We start from the raw sequence: 26918 nt of genomic DNA, 5'->3' as shown, positions 1-26918 counted from the left end.
GCTCCATGTGTTGTTATTTTTATGCATTGTGTACAATTTGGGCTTCCCTTCATGGGGCCAGCCTGTCATACATGGCAATGTGAGTTGTCTCCTTAAGATGTCAACATTCCTTGGCGTCTCATCAGCCCTCATTGTTCGCCATGTTCAGAGAGTCCAGTTTTATCCCATGCTTTTTCAGTCACAGTCCAGCTGGCCTTGGTGAGCTCCGAATAGATCAGCTCCACTGTCTCAGTGGGAGGGTGCACCCCTCGTGGTCCCTACTTCTTTGCTCATGTTCTCCCTCCTTCTGCTCCTCATTGGGACCTTGGGAGCTCAGTCCAGTGCTCCAGTGTGGGTCTCTGTCTCTATCTCCATCCATCACCAGATGAAGGTTCTATGATGATATGCAAGATATTCGTCAGTATTGCTATAGGATAGGGTCATTTCAGGTTTCCTATCCCCAGCTGCCCAAGGAATTAACTGGGGACCTCGGCTTGGGCACAATGGCAAGGGGTTTTGATCCTATGTAATGTGCTGGCTTTGTGGGAGCCTAGCCAGTTTGGATGTTCACCTTCCTAGATATGGACGGAGCCGGGAGGTCCTAGGACTTACCACAGGGCAGGGAACCCTGACTGCTCTTTGGACTGGAGAGGGAGGGGGAAAGGAGTGGGGGAGGGGGAGAAGGGTGGAAGGAGGGGGAGAAGGGTGGGAGGAGGGGGAGGGAAATGGGAGGCTGGGAGGAGGTGGAAACTTGTTTTTTTTTCTCATTTTCTCAATAAAAAAAATGATTTAAAAAAAAAGATGTCAACATTCACTTGTTTAGTGAGCTCTTCACATGCTATCTTGTGGTATTTCGAGTAGCTACCTCAAAGTTCTTATGCTTAGTTACATTTCTATCTAGAAAATAAATGACTATTTGAGGCAAAGCCAAGATGCTTTGAACTGTAGTAGACCATAGTGGATCAGATGTGATGCTGGTCCTTGTAGAACATTATTGAACCATATGGTCTCCAGCCTAAGAGCCTTTTATCACAGAATACTATGGAATGTAACAACATTGAAAAAAAGATTACATATTTCTATATTAGCTTTGAATCTTATAGAAGAGCAATTGTGTATTTTGAGTAAGGTATCATTATTGTTTATAGTTTGCCAGTCTACTATATTTCTGCTAATTTGAGCCTCAACTGTATTTTAAATTGAATCACTACCTGGGTATTAATAAAATCATATTGTAAACAGAGACTATGCTTTGTTTCCCACTTGCCCAAACCTGAATAATCACACAAAAACTATATTAATTACAACACTGTTTAGCCAATGGCTTAGGTATATACCTAGCTAGCTCTTACATCTTAAATTAACCCATTTCTGTTCATTTATGTCTCACAATGAGGCTGTGGCTTACAGGTAATGTTCTGGTATCTTACTCCTTTGGCTACTACATGGTGTCTCTTTTGACCCCACCTACTATCTATCTATCTATCTATCTATCTATCTATCTATCTATCTATCTATCTCTATCTCTGTTCAGATTTCCCACCTGGCTTTACTTTAAAAACCATCAGATACTTCTAACAAATCTATATGTGCTTTAAGTATAAAAATATGTAATAGTATTTTCACTTTTTCTGACTTTTCATGTTTCATATTGAAACAAGAGGGACAGAATACATGATTGTATAGTTTCTTGAAACCGGAATTTTAGAAAAGGTTAATAAATACATTTAATAAAATTGATTGTTCCTAGAGCATGTGAGACTAAACATTTCATCCCCACCTCATAGTTTTGAGTAGCTTTTGCTTATTAAATAATATATTCTCTGCTTTAGGCAGCAATTGTTCCATGGTTTTTCTCTTAGCTGACTCACATTTTGAGAAAAAAAATCATATAAACTCTATATGTACGTAAAGTGATGAATATAGTAACTACCTGTGTCTTATGTAAAATGATTTTTTAAAAACATAAGTATTCTGAATTCTGAACGTCTTCTATTTCAATGTGAACATTTTAGACTATATTTCCATGAGAAACAATGACTTCACAGTGGGTACCATCCTAGCCAAACACTTGCTTACATATATCATTTCCAAACTTAGTAAATTTCTTTTTGATATATGGGAGGTTTGTTGACTTACATATATATACTCTGAATCTCCCTAGTATGGAAATGACAGCTGTTACTCCAGGGATTAAGGAACATACCCGTGAGCACACCTTATATCCCCTTGGGCTTCAACTTTTAGGTATATAAAATGAGAATATTAAACAGTTATTATGTGGGACTCCTGGAATGCCTACTGCCCCATCATCTGTCTATGCTTTCCTTACAATTTGTGTCAACATCCTTATGATGCTCCCCTTCATCTCTTGTCTCCCAGCAGTGCGAGCTTTCCCTTCACCCTCTACTGTTTTTTTCTTTCAATAAATTTGGCTTACTTCTCTTTGAGCCCCCTGCCCCCTGCCACTTTCCACCTTTTTATTTTTTAGAACTCCTGTTGGAACTCTAGCCTGAGCAATCAACTCCAATAACAGTTGCTTAATCCACTAAAAATACCAGATGTAATAGGCTCTGACTGATCACAGTACATATCTTCATGTATATAAAATCTATCCTGAAGTGTGTCCTCAGAGGAGAGTAGCTCCTAAACACAAACAGTCCATCACTCTGATAATTATAATTACTATTAGTGAAGCCTTTTATCTGTACCTCTTCATTTAGTAATTCACAAAAACAAGATGTAGATATAGGGAAGTGCATAAATAGGGAAGTTACAAAAATGTATAAATGGACTCAGAGTTGAGGAAGTGGACTGTGGTCCCAGATATGTTCTACAGCCCTCTCACTTGTACACCTAAACTTAGATAGTTTTCTAGTTCTCTTGGCTTCTCTTTCATTACAAAATAATAGTAACCGCCTAGAGCATACAGCGAGACTGTTTAAATCTAAAATGCACTATGTACAGTATTCTTTTTTCAATAATTGTGCATTGTGCATAGTAATTAATCATTGTAGTTATTCTTTTCATTGACTATATCTATTTTGTTAATCATTACTTGGATTCATTTCCCTGTAGCAAGCATAATCCTTATGCACAAAGGTGGTATTCATTACCAAACTCTATGTCAGCCTGCTAGAGTAAAGAAAGGAAAAAAGATTGTTTGACAATGGCATGGAAGCTCAGCATTGTTTTGTTTATAACACTGAAAGGAGAATACTAGGAGAGTGATTTCCTGACTTGGCAGTAGCGGATATGCGATCATAAATGACAGTCATTCTGACTACTCCTTCCTGTGTGCTCTAGTTCCAGGGAGACCCCGACTTGTGATTAACCACACTCAAATGAATACAGCTCTCATTCAGTGGCACCCTCCTGTGGACACATTCGGACCCCTTCAGGGCTACCGTCTAAAGTTTGGCAGGAAAGACATGGAGCCACTGACTACTCTTGAATTCTCCGAGAAAGAAGACCACTTTACAGCCACAGACATCCACAAGGGTGCATCGTACATCTTCAGACTCTCAGCCAGAAACAAAGTGGGCTTCGGGGAGGAAATGGTGAAAGAAATTTCTATTCCAGAAGAAATGCCAACTGGATTTCCTCAAAACCTCCACTCAGAAGGCACCACTTCCACGTCTGTTCAATTATCTTGGCAACCCCCTGTCCTGGCAGAGAGAAACGGCATTATCACCAAGTACACCATCCTGTATAGGGATATCAACATTCCCCTTCTTCCCGTGGAGCACCTTATTGTTCCAGCTGACACCTCTATGACACTCACTGGCTTAAAATCAGATACTACATATGATGTAAAAGTACGTGCTCACACGAGCAAAGGGCCCGGGCCATATAGTCCCAGTGTCCAGTTCAGGACACTGCCTGTGGATCAAGGTAGGATTTGTCTGCTTATGGCCTTCCTCCTTTAAAGGAATATCAATCTTTGGAAATCAATATTTTGAAGCTGTAAATAACCGATCGGCCCATTCATATTAGTAGGTTCAGCACTGCAAGCAGGTAAAGTATGTGTGACTTAATCCATTTTGAAAATCGTAGATTTCAGTTATAGAATGCCACTGCAAGTCTGGTGGGCAGTACCGTATGTCCTCAGGTAAGATAAACAGAGGATAGTTGACTGAACTGGAGACAAAGGAGAGTACTTTATGAGAATGGGTATTAATGAATGCTCTAAACAGGTAGGCAAATCGCATTTCTCTCTTTGCTCTATGTAGGCAGTATCTGTCTTAAGCACTGTGATCCATGGTGTAAAAGATCAAGTTATATGCTTTAAGAATAGTTTAAATACACAGTTTTTCCTTTTCCAGCAGTGTTTGCAAAAAATTTTCATGTCAAAGCAGTTATGAAGACTTCAGTACTGCTGTCTTGGGAGATTCCAGAGAATTATAATTCTGCTATGCCTTTCAAAGTAAGTGTTCTTTAGGTGTCATGGGGATAAGTAGAGGGGACAACTTATGTCATGGTGATACATTATTTGTAACAAATACAGAAAACGTTGACTTGGACACACGGGCTTGGGCTATAGGTCAGTGATAGAGCACTCACTGAACACCCTGGGGTAGCCTTCCTGTACTACAAAACAAAGATGATTGGGACTCCTAATTTCTATTCCTATTTGTGAAAGACTTTCATGAAAGAGTTGCATTTGGTGCTTTGACAGTGTGGCCTTTCCATTCTGGAGAGTAAGCAGACACTCAGAGCCACAGCTGGCAAGACTACCATGGCACCTTGTATGTTGAACTTGAACTTTTACATCAAACTATTACTTTTTGTTTCCATAAAAGTAAGAAATCTGCATAATTTCTCCTTACATATAATACCATATTCTGTAAAATTTTAAGATTGTATTTATTGGTCTGAATTCCTGGCACTTTAAGAATAAAGCTCTCTCTTGCCACCAAGATCTTGGAAAAAAAAGCAGCAATAAGTTAGTATTGCTAACTAATAATAATAAGTAAAAATATTTTTGATAGATGAAAATATATCTAGAGGAGGATTTAAAACATCCTGGTAAATTAATGTGTATAATACATTGTAAACCTTGAACACATTCCATTAAGATCACATGTGACTGACAGGTTAAATCTTAAAAAAAAAACTATTGTACATTTTGTTGTTGTTGTTGTTTGCATTTTTGAGAGACTCAGGAACATTTTACCTTTACACCTTAAGAACTATCAAGAGAATCGAAGCAGTCAACAGAAGTACTAATACTTGTGAGATTAGGAATTGCCGAGAAATGGAATTAAGCTGGCAAAGAAAGTAGGTACAATTCGGTTTAGAAAATGATAACCAATTTGTGACTGGTTGTATCTTGGCAGATTCTTTATGATGATGGGAAAATGGTAGAAGAAGTAGACGGCCGAGCTACTCAGAAGTTAATTGTTAACCTGAAACCTGAGAAATCCTATTCATTTGTGTTAACCAACCGTGGGAACAGTGCTGGTGGGTTGCAGCATAGGGTTACCGCAAAGACTGCCCCAGATGTGCTGCGAACCAAGCCTGCCTTCATCGGGAAGACCAACTTGGATGGCATGATTACGGTGCAGCTGCCCGATGTTCCTGCAAATGAAAACATAAAGTAAGTGAAGGAAAGAAAGCAAGTAAACGAAGCCTGTATTCCAGTGTTATTGTGGTTATAAAGGAATGGATCTCTGATTACAACATGGAAGATTTTCTGTGTGAGCTCATAGTTTAACTACCTAGGTTCATCACACTCCGTGTGTGTACTCATGTTAACACAGTCTCATCAATGTAACAATACATTTTTTATGTTATTTTGAAAGGGAAATGGCAAGTTGCTAAAATGCAGTTTCTTGTAGCACATAGAATACAATTGATTATTGACTAATAGCTGGCAAAGTGGCATTTTTTTATAACTGAAGAGAACATTAAAATGTACAAAAAACCAAAGCTATAAGTATTTAAATAATAGAAAGTAATATATACATGTATATATATATACATATATATATTATTTGCATGCTAAAATATAGAAAGAGTTCAATTTAAAGTACAAAATAGCACTGAAGGAAAAAATTAGAAAATGCAACATAGAGTGTGGTGTAAAAGCCAGGAGGCCAGAAGTATAAAATTAAGTTCAGTCAGTTGAGAAGTTTGCCTAAAGATATATACTTACCTGGTTTCATAGCCAATAGATTAAAAGACAGTATCATTGAAGTATATGTCCAAGGAAAGGATGTCACTCCTGTCTCCTGTGTGCCTGGCATTGAGTAGGATATATAGGAGAGAGACTAATGTAAGTTATTCTTAAGAGTGACCATGCTAGGATGACATGAATATAGAACATTTTTTTTTACTGTTATTGTTTTTTAGAGACAGGGTTTCTCTGTAGCTTTAGAGGCTGTCCTAGAACTAGCTCTTGTAGGCCAGGATGGCCTTGAACTCACAGAGATCCGCTTGTCTCTGCCTCCCGAGTGCTGGGATTAAAGGTGTGCACCACTACCACTTGGCCTGAACATAATTTTGAGGGTCACATTAGGAACTTACAAAACTTAAGAGCCAGAAAGCTAAATGGCAAGGGGTAGTGTCCAGTTTAGTTAGGGCAGCAAGTGATGCTGTGATGCTGGAGCCTAGAGAAGCTGAGAAGGTAGGGCAGGATGGTGGTGGTGAGAGGGACAAGAGTCAGGTTGTGCTTAGCAGATGGAGCTGACTTCTGCAAACAGAAGAAGCCCACTAAAGCTCTGATGGAAGGACCAGTGTGACAGTGGTTAGTGTCGCCTCACTTTTATCTTTCCATTTCAGGAGCCACTTAACGGAATGTCTTGCATTATATTAGATACAACTGTTATGTGTTTGGGATGGAAAACACACTTCCCTTTTTGCTGTAAAACATGATAAAGTTAAGATGAAATTGTTGGGAAATATTTGAAGTTTTACAGAAAGGCATTTGTATATATTTTGTGTCCGGCTGGAACGATTGGAGCTCCCCAAAAGTGGTAGAGAAAATTGGCGAGAAGCCATCACACAGCTGACATTTGACAACTCATACAACTACAAAGTAGGGCAAATGGTGGTCCACACAGGAGGCACAGGGAACCCAGAGCAGAAGTGCAGCAGAGGCCAACATCTGTTTTAAAGAGTTCAGAGGAAGGCACAGTATCACACATGGCTCAGGTTTGAGCTTGGATAACAGACAGGAAAGTACCGCTATTCATTGAAGGGGTAAAATATCAAGAGGAAATCTGATGCCAGATAGACAAGGCTACTACCCATCAAAAGATACGAAGTATCAGGAGGAAATCACTGTTTCACTCAGCAGCTCATAGTTTAAATAAAGGCTTTGTATGAGAATCCAGTGAGAAGTGTGGGTCCAGAAGAGTTAACTGGTACCAAACGCTCAAATCTTGGAGTGAGCAAAGCAGCAGTGGTTTTGCAGGGAATGACAGAGCATTGAAGCAATGAGATGAAAATTTGAAACAAAAGATAAAACACAAAGGTTTTAGTATGAAGACAGTCCACGAAAGATACAGAGAATGGCTTCTTATAAAGAAGGCATGTGAGCCGGGACTACACAGCCTGGGGACTAGATGCGGCATTTTAACAGTAAGTGCTGAACTTCAAGTTTCATCAGGGGTGCTGTCATGAGGCAGGAAGATTGGAAATTTGCAGACACCCTGAGTTAATAGCAAGTCCCTTTTGAGTCACACAAAACCAGAAAAGCGTCCCCAAATCTCTGGAAAACTGAAAGAAAATAATGAGAAAAACAAGTATTAAAAAACAAAATAATGAAAGAAAAAATTGAAGTGTAGCGTATTTTGTGATATTCACTCAGGATTAAGTAGTAATTTTGACCCACTTACACCCAGTCAAATCAATCTTTCTTCCACAGTCCTTCACTTGTCGTTTATTTGATAAAAATGACGACAGGTTTCAGCACAAGTAATAGAATTTTCAAAATGTTACTAGTAAAATAAATTCACTGAGATAAGGTCTTCATTTTGTCTAATCTTTTCCAGTGTCTAAAAATTAAAAGTGAAAATGCAATGCCAGCACACTTTTTATCACAGTAAAATTTAATATGAGTATAAGATTATATTTATATATGTATTGACTTTCTAATTTCTTCTGAGTTTTTTTTTTTTTTTTGGTTTTTTTCAAGACAGGGTTTCTCTGTGGTTTTGGAGCCTGTCCTGGAACTAGCTCTTGTAGACCAGTCTGGTCTTGAACTCACAGAGATATGCCTGCCTCAGCCTCCCGAGTGCTGGGATTAAAGGCGTGTGCCACCACCGCCCGGCCTCTTCTGAGTTTTTATTACTATTAACAGATAAACATTTTTTGAAAACACTTTATTGAAATATATACAAAGTGGTAGAAGCTAGGTATGGGACACATGCCCTTAGTCTCAGCACTTGGCAGGCAGAGGCAGAACAATCTTTGTGAATTTGGGGCCAACCTGGTCTATATAGTGAGTTCCAAGGACTACACAGTAAGACCCTGTCTCACAGAAACCAAAAGAAAAAAAAAGTGGTACATATTTAACATACAGAGTTTAATCGGTTTTTATCATAATTATCATCCATTCGACTGTAAAGCCCTAGACCTAGCACATCTACTTTGAGCAACCATGATGTGCCAGGCAATGTGGCAGAAGTTTAGTGATTAAATGCAGAGTCTATCTGTACTCTTAAGCAACACAGTACTTGGAAGACTTGAACAGTGATGTTTGTCAGAATGTTCTGTGATAGGCTAGGGCTCCTAACATTGAGAAACTCAGAGAGACATCCTGGAGAAGTTGACATCTATCTTTAGGAATTATGAAAAACAAACTCAGGGTGCTGTCTGGGTGGAGGACCAAGTGCTCATACCAGAGACCAGGGAAAAGCTGGTGCATGTTCTTTTACACCACATCCTCCCAATCTGCTTAAACTTTTAACTGAGGTTTAGCAAGTCCAGTTATGTACACAGTTTGCTTCCAGTGCTGTCTGGGAAGAGTAAGGTGACTTCAAGGAAGTCAAATCTTATCATAAAATACAGCAAACAGTCGGCCTGGATACGGTGGAGTAGGGGGTTATGGAAACAAAAATTCTGCCAGCTCAGTGCAGATGTCTAGGGAAGCAGACTGAAGGCATTGATTAGTACTTAATGTGAGTTCTGAAACCTGAGAAGATGAAACATTGTAAATGATTATAAGACAGCGAGAAATGTGCATGATAAAGTCAACCCATTCAACAAGACTCATGGCTGTCCCTGAACACGGTATAGGAAAGCTGAACAGAGCTCAACCTAGTCAGTGACTTTGTCTTTGTAGCTGATGCACAAAATGTGCAAATTCCTGTTGCAGTGCTGTAGTCGTTAATAGAACAGGCGTTTTTATCCTTTCGTGGCGGATTTCAGTTTGTGTTTCAACTCTGAAATAGACTTTCAAGAACGTTTTGTGTTTTGGGGCTTTTGTTTTTTCCTTTTTTATTTTTTAAGCTTGTGCAACTTTACTTTTTAATTTATGTACTTTTGGCAAATCTACTTGAATTTAGAGTCAGGAAAAGTGATAGGTTTCTTATTTCCATCTTTTTCTGGTACTTTGTTCTTTTTTGAGACTAGCAAATGGCTGGATTATTTTGGAAACAATCTCAAGGATGCATCAGGCTGTGGTGTTGTGGATTCTGTGATATTTCAGTCTTACTTCTTAATAATTTAGGATAGAGAATGCCCATCAGAAAATACCATGATTCCACCATTATTCCAAGGTAAAATCAACAGAGGGTGTTCCTGTGATTATGTAGCAGCATTTTACTCTGAGTGCTTAGGGCAAAAATCATAAGACTGATGACGCTGAGTGATAAAGTTACTCCAGGTACCAGGTATAAAAGTTAGTTTAGTAACAATCAGTGGCTTAATTTTAGAACAGAAATGAAAACAAAAAAAGTGTATTGTATATGAACACTGTACACATTTGGTACATGTACATACAAGCAAAATACTCATATAGATGAAACAAGATAAATAAATAAACAAATAGTAATTAAAAATGTGTGCCCTGAACAGATATTAGAACCAAGGTTGTTCTAGCACTTACATCCAGACCCAGGCTGGGCTCTGGGAATGCTGTAACCACTGCAGTAGGTAGGCTTCCACAGTTTCAGGAGAGATAAGGAAAGCCTGCTTATTTGTCACCCAACTGCTTCAGCAGTGAAGGGCATGAAGCTAAGTATAAATAACTTCCCATAGTACACACAGCTAAAAAGGTTCAACATCTTAATTTGAAGATAGAAATAGGAAAGATCATTCCACCTGCTGTCAGATTTCTATGATAAAATAATTTGATTTAAGCAATACACACAAAACATAACAGGAAAAAAACTATGTGAGGATTGACATTCATCCATGAACTTTCAAAAAGATTTTGACCTCCCAGTTAAATAACATGTTTCAAGATGCCAAGACAGATTACTAATGCTAAAAGGCTGGCTCCATTTGATGTCAGGCTATGTTAAAAATACGATAACTTGCCTTTTTACATAATTATATGGAGCTGGGCCCCTTGATGATAGTATATTAAATATAATTACTAAAACTTTGCTTAAAATAATTTAAAATTTGAAGGTAACTATAATGTTTTCTCTGTATATTAGATTTAACTTACTTAGAGAAAACATCATAATACATAAGTAGTCAAAGACTTCTAGATAAATTAATTGAGATGATTTGTAATATTATTTCATTATTATAGCAGTTGAAGACAATGTTGATAAAAAGCATTTTGAGCCTAGAGTCTGGGCTTAAAACAAACAGTCAAAGTAGAATGTAGAACTTGGTTTTCTCAAAAACATTTTTTTTCTTTTTCAAACATGTATGCTCAGTTGGTATGTTTTTTTGTCAATATGAATTTATAGGAAACATATCAGCTCCCCATTTTTCCCTCTCCCCATTCTGAGTCACCTCATTTTTCATAATGTAGTGTGAGATTAGAACAAGGGTTGCTAGTAAACAGATAAAGAAAAATATTTCGCAGTAAGGAATATGTTTCCTATATAAACCCCACTTGATCATGACATTGTTTTTCTAGTGGAAGGAGAAAAAGCTTGATGAGAATGGAAATTGCTGGAAGATACTTACAGCCCTAAGAGTCACCTTTCCTAACCACATCCACTTTTTAGAGGAAAAGTAATTCAGATGAGCAAATTTTGAGGCGATTACATGTGCATCTACTTTTTTATTTTTTACTTATTTATTTATTTTACATACCAACCATAACAAAAATATACAGTGCAAAAAAGAAAGCATCTTCAACAAATAGTGCTGGCATAACTGGATAGCAGCAAGTAGAAGAATGCAAATAGATCCATCCATACTTACCACCCTGCATATAAGTCATGTCCAAGTGAATCAAAAAACCTCAGCATGAATTCAGTTATACTAAAGCTGGTAGAACAGAAAGGAGGAAGTAGCCTTGAATGCACTGTCACGGGAGTCTAATTCTTGAATATTACATCAATAGCACAGAAACCAAAAAGCTTCTGTAAAGTAAAGGACACTATCAACAAGACAAAACAGCAGCCTAAAGAACTGTAAAAGATCTTCACCAACCCCACATCTAACAGAGGACTGATCTCCAAAATACATGTACATTTCCATTAAAAATATTATTAAAGTATAGAACATTCCTTAAATAATCTAAGAAAATTATAGACCCCAAATCAGCAATTTAATCTATGTAATAGTCCTGGCAGAAGTCAGAAAAGGTTTCACTTGGGAAGTAATAAATGAATAAATATTTATGGAAAGAGAATTGACTTGATGCAATTCAAAGCAGATAAGAAAGGATGATCAAGGATGTGACCCCCAGATGCTCCCAGATCAATTTCAAACACCAAAAGCCAACCAGAGTATGGAGACAGGGATTCAAGCTAGATTCTGTCAGGCCTTATAATATCTGGGTCTTTATCCTAAGAGCGATAAGACTCCATTGAAATATCTCCAGGGACCGAAGAAGTACAATCAATTTTGTATTGTGAAGTAAAAATTTCGGAGACTAGACTAAAAAAAAATAGTCAGTGAAGCAGAAAAGTTGTGGGACTATTGTCCAAGCATTAAAAAATAGGATGAGGCCAGATGAGTGGCCATAGAGGAACATAGAAGTGAACATATCTCCTCTGGAGATAGGGTTCAGAAGTTAAGAGCTCTTGAAGATAAACCAGGAAGGAGGGAAGAAGAAAGTGAAAACAAACTGCCAATGTTAGGACCAGATCCAGGGCTGGGGTCTTTAATGGGTATGGTGCAGTGTGAGAGCAGGAAAAAGTCATTATTTCTTTCATTGCAACCATAGTGATAGCTAAATATTTTGGCACATAGTTGAAGCCAGATGAATCTATCTATATACTATTTACATAAAGCTAATATTCTCAGCTATGAGTAAAAATGGAGTCTCCTTGGATATAAAAGAACATGAAGAGAAATCCTGAGACAGAGTTTTCTAAGATTCTACACTATTATATTTATATGTCAATAATACATTCTGTTATGATGATATCATTCATACAGTAAGTCATAAATTAGGAAATCAGGAATGTTGCAAATTACAAAAAAAATGGTATAGAATACTTCATGGAAGGTCTTACCAATGTGCTATGAAAAGTTTAAAAATACCAAAAATTCTTCTTTCAATGTAATACTGTTTAGACCTTAACATCCCTGGCATCGTGCATACAGTGCAGTGCTAAGGCAGGAGGGCTAGCAAGGGCAGGAGGTGGGCAAGGAAAGCACAAACCTTCCCAGAGAACTGGGGCAGTAAGAGATGGGAGAAAGGGCAGTGACTGGGCCATGTTTTTGGTCTTTATTTGTTTGTTTTAACTTATAAAAGGAAAGATTTATTAGGGCTTACAGTTTCAGAGACCATTCCCATGCTGTTCATGATAATGGATTAAAAGCATAGCAGTTAGAACTAACTGTGTCTGGGAGCTCACGTCTTGAATCATAAAGACGAAGCAGAAAAAAACACAATCTAGAAGTGATGGTAGGCTTTAAACTCTCAAAGACAACTTCCTTGGGCACACTTCGTCCAGCAATATCATACCTTCTGAGCTTTGTCAGACACCTCCATGAACTAAGGACCAAAGATTCAAATAACTGAGCCTTTGGGAAAATTTACATTCAAACCACTGCATACAGAACATCTAATTATGTGAAATGTCTTCATTTTCTTTTCCTCATCATTTCTTTTTCCTTCTCCTTTTTCTTCTTCTCCTCTTCCTCCTCCCCCTCTTCTTATATTTCTTTTTTTGTCTTTTAACTTGTAGGTGCTTAGTCCAGGACATCTGTTTGCTTTATTTTTCAATAGTGGATTCATATGTTGTCGAAAGGCTTCTGCAGGCTCCAATGGGAAGAACAGACTTGAGATAGAAGTACTTAGAGCTGGATTGCAGGGTTTAGTACCTGTCATAAGAAAGTGGGACTAAAGTAATAGAAATCAATGATGCACCAGTGTCATCCCTAAGTATAGTCCCAGATATCTTCTATGAAAAAAGGAATGATTATGGTTTGCAGACATGAACAGCCAGGACTATAGTTTGCTAGAAATATGAAAAGAGTTTTTCCCAATTGTATTTTCTCTTTTCTCTGTCAATGAGTGATATGCCTGCCCTTTCCTAAGGAAGTGTAGATGTTCAAGAATTGAGTCCAGTGGAGAAAATTGTGTTGTGAAAAACAAACAGTTTAAGAAACAAGCTATGTGGAGAGCTAAGGACCTGTTTGTAACTGAGGTTTATGAATTTATGGCATGATATGCAATATTATATTATTTCTCATGCTTTATTTAGTCTTCTGGGCCTAAAGACAGAGGTAAGATCTATGGATTTCAACATAGGCTTTGAGAAAAAAAAAATCCAAAAGCAGTGAGAGTCTTGGTTGGTGTGTACATCTCTCTAAAGACAGAAAGAAAAGCACCAAAGAAAAACATTGGCAGAGGCATGAAGGTCGGAGGACGCTTAACTATTCATCCATACACACACACACAGTAACATGCTTAACTTTCAGAAGAAATACGAGAACCTGGACAGGTTGACAGGTTTCAGATGATGCCAGGACCTATTTAAAAGTCTCTGCTATAGAGAACATGTGACGGATAATATGAATTTCTGATTGCAAGATTATCCTGAAATGAGCAAGACTGCCCTGAAGGCAGCCATGCTTTGCAGGCCATAAATGAGCGCTTAGATCAGTAGAAAGAGAAGGTGATGGATATCTGACCACCACACCGGTAATTAATTGCTGTGGGTGAGCTGTTCCATTCTTATCTCATCCAAGAGTGCGGTGAATAATTGGGGGGGGGTGATACTGGTGAAAAAAATGGATTTTTTCATGTATAAGAATAGCAGCTCAGTGTGGAATTATAAGAAAAATTAATGGGATTCATCAGCTTGACTGTGATCTATCAAAACCCGCAGGGAACAATGGGAGCTCTCTGCTAACTCCCATTGTCATTGCGCTCTGAAGAGCTCTCCTGACTACTCAGTGGGTATGAAAAGCGAGAGACTCCTTGACAAGTGTGTTTATCAAGTGCATCTGCAGTGTTATTTTGAACGCTCAGTTGCGGCTCTGTCATTTCTCTCCATGCTCATTTAACATGATGGACTTGTTTGGCAAATCCTTCAGGTGGTAGGAGGATGTGATGAGGAGGAGGCTTAGTCTGGATCATAAAATAAAAATATTGGCCTCTTTCACATGCTCTGATTCTTATTTCTCCTCGCCCTCCTTGATCATCATACTTCTTTGTAGTAAAGAAAATGAATGGCTAGGTGCTGGAACCTTGTGCGTCTCTTAATTAGTTGCTCAGAGCACCATGGAAATAAAAGACTGTGGTTTGAATTCTTGATTAGGGGAAAGGTTTAGCAAGTATTTCTACCTGTGAGTTATAAAAACCCTGACATCCTGGTAAAGACTGTGGCATCTTTGCCAGCATCCCCTGGCCTCTGCTACATTTTGTACGCTGCACAGGATGCCAAACTCTTCCAGTGCTCTTTTTGGTGTTGTTTTGTTTTGCTTTGCTTTTCCTCCAGAGAAAGACATGTACTCTTTTTTTGTTACTGTTATTTTTCAGACTATACAACTACAATTCAAGGGAGTTAAATAAGCAATCTGAGATCTCTGAACACATTAGTATTGAGCCCTAGCTCTAGGCCAGGTAGATATCCCCAGGTGACACACTCGTCATCAGAATACTACTCTTGGGACTCACGGCCCAGCTAATACAGCGAGAGCAAGATGGAAATGTTCAGTTTTCTAGTAGTGATATTTTTTAAAAGGCAGAGTGAAATGAAAATAATTTTAGTGGCATTCAATTTAAGACAACATATCTATATTATTGTCATTTGTCCATATGCAATCACAACTAAATTATCGCAGAGATACTTTGCATTATATTTTTATGCTGTCTTTCACACATATCTCAGTTCTTACCAATCGCATTTCAAATGCTTTGAGACCACAGAACGTTCATGGCTACAGTACTGGGCAGTGCAGCTCTAGAAGATATTTATGGGAAGAACCTTGCTGTAGCAGAGAGATTGCCGAGAGGGCTTCCTAAATGCAGTTGACTCTAAATAACATGTGAATAGGGCTGGAATCTCCTCCCTTCCTGTTTTTCTTTGCCCCATCTAGTAGCCATCTCTCTTTTTTTTTAGATTGTGTGAGTCTATCCCTATGTACATGTATATGTGTTTTCAGTTTTGCTATGAATCTTATCCAAATTTATGCGATTATCAAAAAGACTTTGTTATACATAGAATAAATGAAAAAAAAAGAGGTCATCATGAGGGTCTGAGTGACTGTCCTCGCTGTTTTCTATTGCACAGTTATTTAATTGTTCATATTTCTTGTTTCCATGGCCCGGTCTCATAGCTATACAGCTCCTATCCAATCTTTTATGGATTGTGCTATTGGGAGGCCAAACTAGATTATGCATTTAATGCAATGCCTAAAATTATAGTGTAATTGTTATATTATTAGTTATTATCTTTAATGCCTTCATACTGAACGCTGATATGAACAGAGTTCTTATACACCCAAAGCAAGAGAAGGGTATATCCTATGACGTTAGAAAGCACCTTCATTACTAATGTGTACCTTGTCTTGAACATGTAGCTTTATGCAGTACTTGTTTTAATTGGCCATACTCAGTGCATGGAATGTTTGCACTTCTTTCTATAATGATGTGGGATTCACCTCTGTATGCTGTGAATATGTTTTATTACCAATGGTTAATAAAGAAGCTAATTTGGCCTGTGGCAGGGCAGAATATAGCAAGTCAGAAAATCTAAGCTGAGATAGAAGAGGAACAAAGACAGAGTCAGAGAGAAGACAAGCTTCATGGTAAAATATAAAATACAAGTGGGTTAGTTTAAGATACAGGAGCTAGCTAGGAATATGCATGAGCCTTTGGCCAAACACCATTGTAATTAATATAGTTTTGTGTGATTATTCGGGTCTGGGTGGCCAGAAAGTAAAAGAACAGTCTCTGCTTACACTGTTGATATTATTTACACTAAATCCTATTTTGAAGGACTTTAGGTAAAAATAGTCCCCAAATCTCATACTACTTAAAGTTTTGAAATTTAATGAGTTTTTTAAAATGTACTTTGTCTTTATATAATTATGTAATTATGAGTGACTTTAAAATACTTTATTTTTATTAAATTATAATAAATATATTATAATAAATAAGTATATATGTTTCTAATAAATAGCCATTTTATTATACATCTCCTTTTAAAAAGACTTTTTATTAGTAAATATTGAAAATATATAGCACAGCATCTTGAAGTGATAAATTTCAATATAGTTTGGGCAAGTCCAGTTGCAAAACCCTAACAAACATGTCTGCTATGTTTAAAAGCAGATGTTTAATAAAGAGCAACCAACCATGTGAAATTACCATATGAGATCACCAAGCTCACACATTGATGTTTTCCACAAAAAGTGGTTACTTTTCCTTACTACAAAATACTAGATGAGCCACCCCACATCAATAATTTTCTTCTGTCTTAATATTTTGTCTGTAGAAGATTTAAGGTCATAATCATTTTATCTTTTTTTTGAATTAATCTTATTGTCTCCTCATTCCTGAACAGGGGTTACTACATTATCATTGTGCCTTTGAAGAAGTCTCGTGGGAAATTCATCAAGCCATGGGAGAGCCCTGATGAAATGGAGTTAGATGAGGTAACTGTGTCTATGTTTTCTGTGTCCTTCTTTAGTTGTTCTATGTAGGCCTCCTAGCATTTTGGTCAGGTGTCAGCTATGGTACATTTAGCCAATTGAGTGAACCAGTGACCTGGGCCTGCTATTCCCTAGAAATCTAGCAAAGATTCTTTTGTTTTAATTAACAGATTACAACCTGTGTTATCTTTGTTGTCCTTACTCTTATGTTACCTACCCATTGTAACCATAATGCAGAAGTATAGAGGGTGATATCATTACTATTAATAAAATTCCAGACACATTATTTAGTTTGGCAGTTGCCAAGGCTGTTACAAATGCTTAATGCTCTTTGTAACACATTGCATTTAATTTGCCACACAGTCATCAGCATATTTTCACAGAATTCTACTGTTCCCCAGACATTTATTTGCCTTATTTTCTGGTCCATAGGTTTTCAGTATCAAAAGTGCATTTAAGTGCAGGAAAAAAAAAAATTCTGAACAAACAAAGACTGTGATACAAGAGGTAGCAAACATTAAAGAGTTTGCTATCAACTTTCAAATCTTATACCTACATGATTCTATTAATTAAGTTCTTATTAGATTAATTGATTCTATTTCTTGAAATACAAGAACTTTTCAAAAACAGTTTGGTTTTATATGTATGTGTGCTTTTCCTGGATCTATATTTGTGTGCTGTGTGTTGCCATGGTACCTGTGGAGATCAGAAGAGGGTGTTGGATCCCTTGGAACTGGGGCTTAGAGATGGTAGTAAGCCCTGTTTGGTTCTGGAAATATGGTCTGGGTCCTCTGTTAAGAGCAACATATTAGTGTTCTTAACTGCCGAGCCATTTCTCCACCGTTACGTATTTTTTAAATGTAATTATTACACACTTCTGTGCAGTGAGAAAACTGGCCCCAAGTATTTACCAAGATCTCAGATATGACCAGCCCAGCTTTCAGAGCTAGGCTCACGTTTGACTACTACAGAGTCTTTGTTTTAACAAATGTAGTTAAGTTTATGTGCCCTTCCCAGAAACATGAAATTTTAATTTATGTGGATCATTTACAACATGGGCTGTATCTGAAAATAATCCTATTATTTCTATATATTCTTTTTGCCACAGATTAGTGCAAATGGAGCGAGGACAACGATTAATTCCCTAACTATGTTACTAGGAATTATTGGTTTGAAATGTATCTGTACAAAGATAACTATGATCTGACAAAAAGAAGGGGAATTTGGGGTGGGACTTGCATCCTGTGGCAGATCTGAATCATCTCTACACGTGTGACTCATCATCACCTACCTGTTTTGTGAGTTAAATTTGTTCAGGTTCAGAATGCTAGACAAGTTCAAGGTCAGGTCTCTGCTTGTGTCACTGTCTAGCAATTAGGCACTGTGACCGGAGTACCAAATGATACATTTCAGCAATCTGGTCACATAACTTAATTGTCAGTTTATCATTGGCCAGTTATGATGCCAGAGAAACAGAATCCTTCTCTAAGCAGTTAACCCTAAAGCAGTTTATACTATTTAACTAGCTCTTAGCTGAATTATAGGACTGTCCTTAGCAAATTCTTGTTGAAATTGGATTTTTAAATGCAATGATAAGTTGTGGAATCTATAAATATTTCTACTTAGGAAAAATGAATTTTCAAAGCACTGGAACCCAACCAAGGCAAGAGGACATCAAATGCTTTCAGTAATAAGCTTTTTCTTAGAAGTGAAGCTATTTGATAGGAAGGAATGGAAAATGATTCTCCTTTACAGCCAGGTTTTAACCTCTAGAATGCACAGACATTCTAATGGATTAAAATATAGGGCTATGTGACATTGAACTTACTTGCAATTAAATTCCACAGGTCTGTGCTGCTGATTCCCATAACAAAGGGTCATTTTAATCATCCTTTGAGTTGTGGTGCATTAATCTGTATAATAGCTTGATAAAGAACATTTTATTAATTCAAAACTTTTGGGTCAGGATGGGTTGTTTCCCACTTTTCTTACTGATATAATTGAGACCACATTGCGGAATTAATGGTGGAAGAAATAAGATATGCATTGACTGGAAAATGAAAATTATTTCTGATAAAGAAGTAAAGCCCTTGGTATAACTTCTGGAATTATGTCCAATATATTTTGTAACTGTTGTGGAGGGGAACAAATGAAGGAAGGCTATGGCCTCACTTTCTGCCTGCTCATCCTCTTTCTGACCCCTCCTGACAGGACTTGTTTTAAGCCTAGTATGAATGACCAAAGCCTTTTAAAAATTTTAATTTGAACTTCGTAGTGCTAGGTTTGACAAAGCAGAGTTCTGCTCTTAAATGTATTTGACTAAGTACTTTTTCAGTAAGGCCTATAATTCACATTGTTGGAAATACATCAAGTCGAACAGTAGCCGAAGGGGATTTTCACTAGTATGCCTCACATATAGACCCACACAAGACTAAAAAAGTTTCCTTAAGCAAGTTACTCTCTAAATTATATTCTGAGCTCATTTATTTTTTTTGGTCTGGGTTATTATCTGAATGATAAATTCATAGGCTGAAATTCCTATTCTCAAGGTCAAACTGAGCAGACCAGGCCTTGATAGTGGCAATGAATTTTGGGCACAATGACTCCCAAATGTTAGTTGTATTTATTTCAGGGCAAATGATGTAATGTGCCAAAGCTTTTCATTGCACTGTACTTCAAAACCTTGTCATAAAGTAATGAGGTCATGTGTGGCTATAATTCCAGCCTCTTGGCTAACTTTGGTGTTATTTAAACTCACTTGGTCCACTTAAAGCATAAAACGGGAAGAATCCTATTCCAGATTAAACTTCAGTGAATGACTGCTCTGGACCTAAAAAAACACGAAAATGTTCTAATATTTAATCCCAAGGCACTTGCTTTATGTTTTCGAAATAAACCCTACCAAATGGTAATCTTGGGGATGATGTTGATAAATTATGACAGCTGCCTATATCTGAAATGTGAATGGAAGCAAGATAGGGTTTGATCAGTGAAGGAGAAGCAGGGATGCAGTCACATAAACAACTGATGGTAAGTGTTTTTGATTGGCCAACTTCAAAAGACTTCTCAGCACATCTACAGTGCACACCCCACAAGAGTTCTATAGACTACCATTTACTGCACACTGGCAATAACCTTTGTAGTCTCCTTTTGGGTGTAATATTACATTAAACATTTGGTGTAAGAACTCCAGGTTAAGAAACTTTAGAAAATAGAAAGATCATATTCATCTATGTTAATAAAAACAGACACACAAACATTACATACATACTTAGTAAAAATTATTCAAATCATCAATGATTACACATAGCATTAGATTTTTTGATTTTGTGAAAAAATTAGATTATGTAATAATTAGGTGGGAATATCTCTCGTATGTGTCTCTCCTATGGCTGGTTTAATTTTTTTGTCACCCATGACGTATATTTGTTGCAAGGAGTTGCTTGTTTGTCCTGACCGCCCAGAACTGAAATAATTACACAGAAATCATATTATTTAAATCACTGCTTGGCCCATTAGCTCTAGCTTCTTATTGGCTAACTCCTACTTCTTAATTCAACCCATCTCCATTAATCTGTGTATCACTATGAGGTCGTGGCCTACCAGTAAAGTTTCAGCACGTCTATCTCCAGTGACTCCATGGTGGCTCTCTCTCCTACTTCCTTCTCTGAGCATTCAATCCAGTTTTTCCCACCTACTTAAATTCTGCCCTATCAAGCCAAGGCAGTTTCTTTCTTCATTATCCAATAAAAACAACATGTAGACAGAAGGACCTCCCACACCATATAGTCATACACTGAATGTTTTTGTCATGCTCTAATTTGCTCATTTAGATTTGGAGATGATTGTGATCTATTTTACATGGTTATTGTGGGGAGTGAATGAACTAAGTTCATCTATACTTCTTGAAAGAGTATCTGGTACCCAGTGAGTGTTACCTAATGGCCATCATCATCGTTCTATAAAAACCTATGTTTGGCAACAGAATTGTAAGGTAAATTCCTGTTCTTTTATCCTGGAAGTTGGAGCGCACGTGAGTGGCCCACCTGGATAAATACATGGAATTTAGATCCAGATTTGCCAAACAGATCATGTCTAATCCGCTGCTCCTCTATAAATGCTTTTTATCGCATATGATTTTAGTTGTAGCAATAAGCTTAAATTTCACAGACATTTTTAGAGCATGATAAATTAAATATTATTGATACATGTCATAGGAACAAATTATTCCTTAGCCAGAGGGCTTTCTTGCACATTATTAGATTTTGAGTCAGCTGGGTACATTTGTGGCTCTCAGTGTAAAACAGACTATATTGCCTGTGGTTGCTGACAGAAGCATTTGCGTCTGGAAAAGGCCAGTAACTATTTCCTCTCAATTTCTGCCTTGATTCTAACAGCATTTTTTTCCAGTTTTTGAAAATTTTGATTTATGTGTGTGAGTGTCTTCCCATATTTACCATATGTATGCTGGTACCCACAGAGGCCAAAAGAGAGCCTTACATCCTGTGTAGCTTCAGCTATAAGTGGTTGAGAGCCACCATTTGCTTTATGGAAATCAAACCTAGGTCGACGGAAAGAGAAGCTGGGCCCCTTGACTGCTGGACCATCTATTACTCCATCTTCTGTCAGCATTTCTTTGTACAAAGTATATCTCACCAATTTGGCTTTCCAGCATAAAAACCAAACTTAATAGTTTTGCTGCCATATCTGCCTAATCCCTTTAAGTTTTGTTTACCAAGATAAAGTTGATGTTTGCTCTCAGGTACATAGGCTTTTCCTAGTTTATACTCAAACACACCCCCTTTCCCCACAGACATTAAAACAAAATAAAAGTTTTGTCTAAAAAGGCAGTAAAAATTGATCACTTGTTTCCAGAGGCATTCAAGACTGCTAAAGGCTTCTTCTTAGCTAGTTTCTATAAAATAATATGTGACAGGAGAAGACAAAGATAACATTACATTGTTTTCAAATCAATTGTCATATCATTAATGAGATTTCCTCCCAAGGAAAGTCAATAAAAAGCAGTAAATTACTCAAATATTAATTTAAATTTTCTTTTTCTTTAGAAATCTAAGAAGTGTGTGCATATGTTGATGTGTGTGTGTGAATCTATGTTTTCTTTCCTTCACAATATTGAAATTTATTCTTATTCACCCTACTGACCATGTCACCAGTCTGAATACTTACTCATCAGAGCTGTATTAGAGGCAAAGTTGACTCAGTGGGAAAATGGCAAGAGTGTCTTTCAAACTGGATAGTGAAAAATGTAAGTGGAGCCAGGCACAGGAATGAGTGACAATGAGTTCTTCGAATACATAAATCAAAGTTATTCATTACATTCCTAGTCTGATAACTTTGGAGAGTTTTCCTCATATAAATTATCCCATTTGTAAAATGGCAGCATCTTTTATGAATACATAATAATTAGCATGTAGGTGGCTTTGACTGGTTACTAATTGTTCCATGTATCTCCCATGAGACCAGGCTTTTGTGCATCAAGCTGTCCTTCTTCCTTTAACAGGTTATGATGTACTATTGGCCTTTTAAAGAATTTGGTTAGAGTAGGAAATTATATGAGCTTCCAGGGAAGGTCTAATGCCCTGTGTTTTGACGTCTGGCCCTTGCAAATCACTTTGGCTTCTTAACAAACAGGAAGCAAGGGATTGAAAATCACAGCTGAGAGTCAGTGATGGTGACTTGCTGCAGAAAAGGTGAACAGACTGGACCAGGTTCTTCCTAGTCCCGGACTAATTTCTCCTCTAAGACATCAATAAGTTGGTTGTTTATGTTTCTTTTTTCTGTTTGTCACTTTTTCCTTAAGCTGCTTAAGGAGATATCTAGGAAACGCAGAAGCATCCGTTATGGGAGAGAAGTTGAATTAAAGCCATATATTGCTGCTCACTTTGATGTCCTTCCCACTGAGTTCACCCTGGGGGATGACAAACATTACGGTGGATTTACAAACAAGCAACTGCAAAGTGGACAAGAATATGTTTTCTTTGTGTTAGCAGTGATGGACCATGCAGAGTCTGTAAGTTAATTATGATGGCTTCTGTTTCCCCCACTTGTTCATTTTCACCACTGTGCATGTTTATTTGGGGATGCATCCCAAATAATTCTCACAGGTAACATTGGGTTGCCTGTCCTTCAAGCATTACTGAGTATTATGCAGGACCCTACTTTGCAAACTAGGTGGAGGCTCAGATGACAGAAATTTCAGGCAGATGTAAATCACCAAATGGATGGAGGTCTACAGCATAGCATTCCCTCCATGACCACTAAGGTTTTTCTCTCTTTATTTTGTTGAAAATGATTTACTTTAAGAAAAACATCCAGGGGATGTTAACCTATGTGTTCGGTAGGAAACAAAAGGCTCCCTCGTTCAAATCGCATGTTGAAAAATGTGGACAAGGGCAGTTATTTAATTCATTCTCCTGTAACTGTGAATATATAGTGCCTTTATCTAGATTTACCAGATAGTGTCTCTAAGAAGAGGTGAGTACAAGCAGCTTCTTCAACTATAGGAATGTATGAGTGACTTTATCAGCGAAAAGCCAAGAAACTTACACAATAATTCAATGAGAGTGAGAATCCCTAAGGTACTCTAAATAATAAGTTGTCTTGTTTTATGTAATTCATCTTACTTCTGTGTCATTTTATGCTTCAGTTGCTTTGAGGGCTTTACAAAATGAAAAGAAAAATGGGGAGAAACAGTAGACTGGAAAGAAGGTAGCTGTTTAACATGGCAGTTTGCTTTAACATTTAACAGATATATTCCTGTGTCCTAAGCAACACTTAACGTCTGGCATGTTTGGCAGCTGAGTTGAGTTGGCCTCTTTATTTAAGAAGCCCACAGTTTATGAAAGGTCCATGTATCAGGACTGTGTTCTCTTGTATAGCAGGTACTGTCTTCCAATGGATAGAGATGTTCTCCCATGTGAAATCAGAAAACAAAGGCAGCCACATTTACCATTATGTCTAAATGTCATGTCATGATTTTCATGGCGTTTCAATACATCACAATGCTCTCTGGATCTAGTTGATGGTTTCAGAGTAAACTATCAGGGGAATGGAATAGTAGGAATCATTTTTTTCACTAAATATAAAATAGACAGACACGTAAGAGGAAAATTCATCCTATAGTTCTAGGAATGTTTCAAAAGTTGTACTTAAAATGCCTAGGTAAATCACAGAATTCAGCTAAGACATATCACCCAATCCTGCAGACTGGTGATGGTGCCTTCCTTGGGAACTGTGGGTTCTGAAGTCTCCCAAGTATTCCTACTCATGTCTAGATGTCTCATCATTGATATATTTTGTCTCTCCCTTATTCTTTCATCCCACTATCTCATTAATGCTAGAAGTAATAAAAATTTTCAAATGTTTCTTAATTCCCCCCATTTTTCCAAAATTTTTCTTTTGTTTGATGTTATCAAGCATGCATATAATGCAATTTAATTAAACCCTCTGTATTACCTAACCTTTAATTTCTTTCCTATTCCCCCATTACTTTTTATTTCCAACTTCATGTTTTGAATTTGGCTTGTTTAAGGATTTTGGCTTTTATTTTTTCAACTAAGTCCACATAGAGCTAGCTATACAGGACTATCTACTGGAGCATGGGGAGCTCTCATGTTCTGCTTTCCTGCAGAACTCTCCATTGTCAAAAAATACCCCATCTAGGGGTGGGACTTGATTACCCACCCAGCACTACCATACTGGGATTTTTATCCGGTTTGATGCTCTTCAGGTCTTGCACTGCTGAGTTCTTGCGTCCAGAAAACACGCTTCCCTTGTACTCCTCCACTGCCTCTGACTCTTTCAGTCTTTACACTCTGTTTTTCCTGATAATCTTTGAGCCTTGAAAGGAAGGCATATAATTGATATAGATGTCCCATCTAGAGCTGGTCACTGTTACTCTATAGACTCTTGTTCTCTGCATGCTGATATGTTATGGATCTCTATGTTAATAACCTCCTACCAGAAAAAGAAGTTTCTCTGATGAAGTCGAGAGATGCACTAATAGATGAATGAAATGATGATTCATTCATTAGGAGTCCATTTAATGCTGTGTTCATTTAGTAGAGCTGTAGTAGTAAGTTCTCCCCTAGAACCTGAGGCCTCTCTAGCCATAAGTTCTTTGCCCCAATTTTTTATATTGTATGTCTTGACAATCCTCTCAAAATAAACAATGTTTTACCTACATGACATGTGTGATTAGGTCAATGTGTGCTTCGTGGCCAAAAACTGTATCCATTTTTCAGTGATACGGTACTTTTGGAAGCTTCAGATTAATAATAATAACTATAATCTTTCCAATTGTGGCTTTGCAGTTTTCAAAAACAAAAACCCCTTTTCTATTCTTTTTACCTCCCTTAACACACAGCTTTTTGCTAATTTGTTGTCTCCCATTAGGAGTATCACAAACTGGTTTTGAATATTATAATCTTTAATCTCTTTTATTATTTCTTCCCACTAAGCAAATTCTTCTTTCCTTGAGGCTGGTATTATTTTCTGCCTGTTCTTTCTTTTTCTTTTTACATAAATCTCTTCCCTGACTTAAGTTAGAAATTCATGTGCTCTGGAAAGCCCTTTCTTTAAATTTCCATTTTGATTGCCCATTTTGATTATTATCTCCATTTGGTAAAGAACTTCAAATCATCTGGCTTGTTCACTTCTATCAACTTGAGATTAGCCTACAAAATGGAAGAAATCCTAAGAAACCAAACATATGAAGAATTATGTTTCCTTGGTATATAAGCTCAATGCTCAGTTTTTTTTATGTAAATCATTATGTAATATATGTTACCTACATAAATCATATCTATCCATTCATGTTCCAGTACTTCCTATACCTCTTCCTCTTTCTCTCTTGCTTTAAAGTTATATATCAGAAATTTTCAAAAATATACTGAATTTTCACGTTTGATTCATAGAAAAACTTGAAAGTCTTTAAACTTCTGTCCTGGGAAGTAAAGAAAACAGAAAGCAATAGCAAAATTCAAATATGCAGGGGAGCATGATCTTTGCTTGTCTTTTGAGCTTATTCTAAATTTAGACTATGTGCCTTAAGGTAAGTCTTTGGAAAATGGAAATTAAAAAACTTAACTATATTTGCTGATCTTGAACAAGTATATCCAATTATCTTGGCATTCTCAGCCTTGAAAAATGAGTTTGTTGTTGTTGTAGTAGTAGTATTTTTTTTCACACAAAAATTTGTTGAGAACTTTCTAAATACAATTACTATGCTAGCCACTCTAAACAAATAAACAAACAGCATATAAATCCCAAACCTTCCAGGAGTTTAGTTTCATCAGAGAAGATCAACTGTTCATCCACATCTTTGAAAACAGAATCTCATTTATGCCATCACCAGGAAATGAATGACTAGATGAAACTGTTATGTTTGTATCCAGTGTTATTTTAGGACTGAATTCCACCAGTAAACAAGGCAGTGTTTAAGTGGGTCCTTGGAAAGGAGCTGCATTTTTAGAGCTAAGTGTTATAGAGCTTGTGAATATGTTAATTAGTAAGGATGGAACATTTAGGAAGCAACAACAAAAGCTCACTGTGATAGAATATTTTAAATATGGTAAGAAGGTTTAAAGCAAAAGTGCCAAGGCTCCTGATAACCATGGTGAGGTACCCAGGTTTCACAGACAGATTTCATACGAGAACGCCCCTCGAAGGCAAGTTAGAATGATAACTCCAGTAGCAGCTATAATCAATAAAATGCAGGACTCTAGCTA

At 37.2% G+C, this 26918-nt stretch overlaps 1 protein-coding gene across 33 annotated transcripts in view; it reads left to right on the top strand.

Annotated features, from left to right (window-relative positions):
- Ptprd (protein tyrosine phosphatase receptor type D) overlaps positions 1–26918 on the top strand; it is a 2195185-nt gene that overhangs the window by 2042419 nt on the left and 125848 nt on the right. For 19 of the 33 annotated variants that reach the window (XM_075945536.1, XM_075945538.1, XM_075945537.1 and 16 more), the window contains 5 exons: positions 3286–3873; positions 4305–4405; positions 5319–5578; positions 17082–17172; positions 22991–23200. In XM_075945536.1, coding sequence (XP_075801651.1) covers positions 3286–3873; positions 4305–4405; positions 5319–5578; positions 17082–17172; positions 22991–23200 — 1250 coding nt within the window. The remainder of the gene's footprint in view (positions 1–3285; positions 3874–4304; positions 4406–5318; positions 5579–17081; positions 17173–22990; positions 23201–26918) is intronic. The other 14 variants (XM_075945557.1, XM_075945555.1, XM_075945569.1 and 11 more) reach the window with 3 other exon arrangements.

Source organism: Microtus pennsylvanicus, chromosome 13, assembly GCF_037038515.1.
Source record: "Microtus pennsylvanicus isolate mMicPen1 chromosome 13, mMicPen1.hap1, whole genome shotgun sequence".
Taxonomy (NCBI): Eukaryota; Metazoa; Chordata; class Mammalia; order Rodentia; family Cricetidae; genus Microtus; species Microtus pennsylvanicus.
Note: the sequence above shows the minus strand (reverse complement) of the source record. Positions and strands in the feature narration are given on the sequence as shown.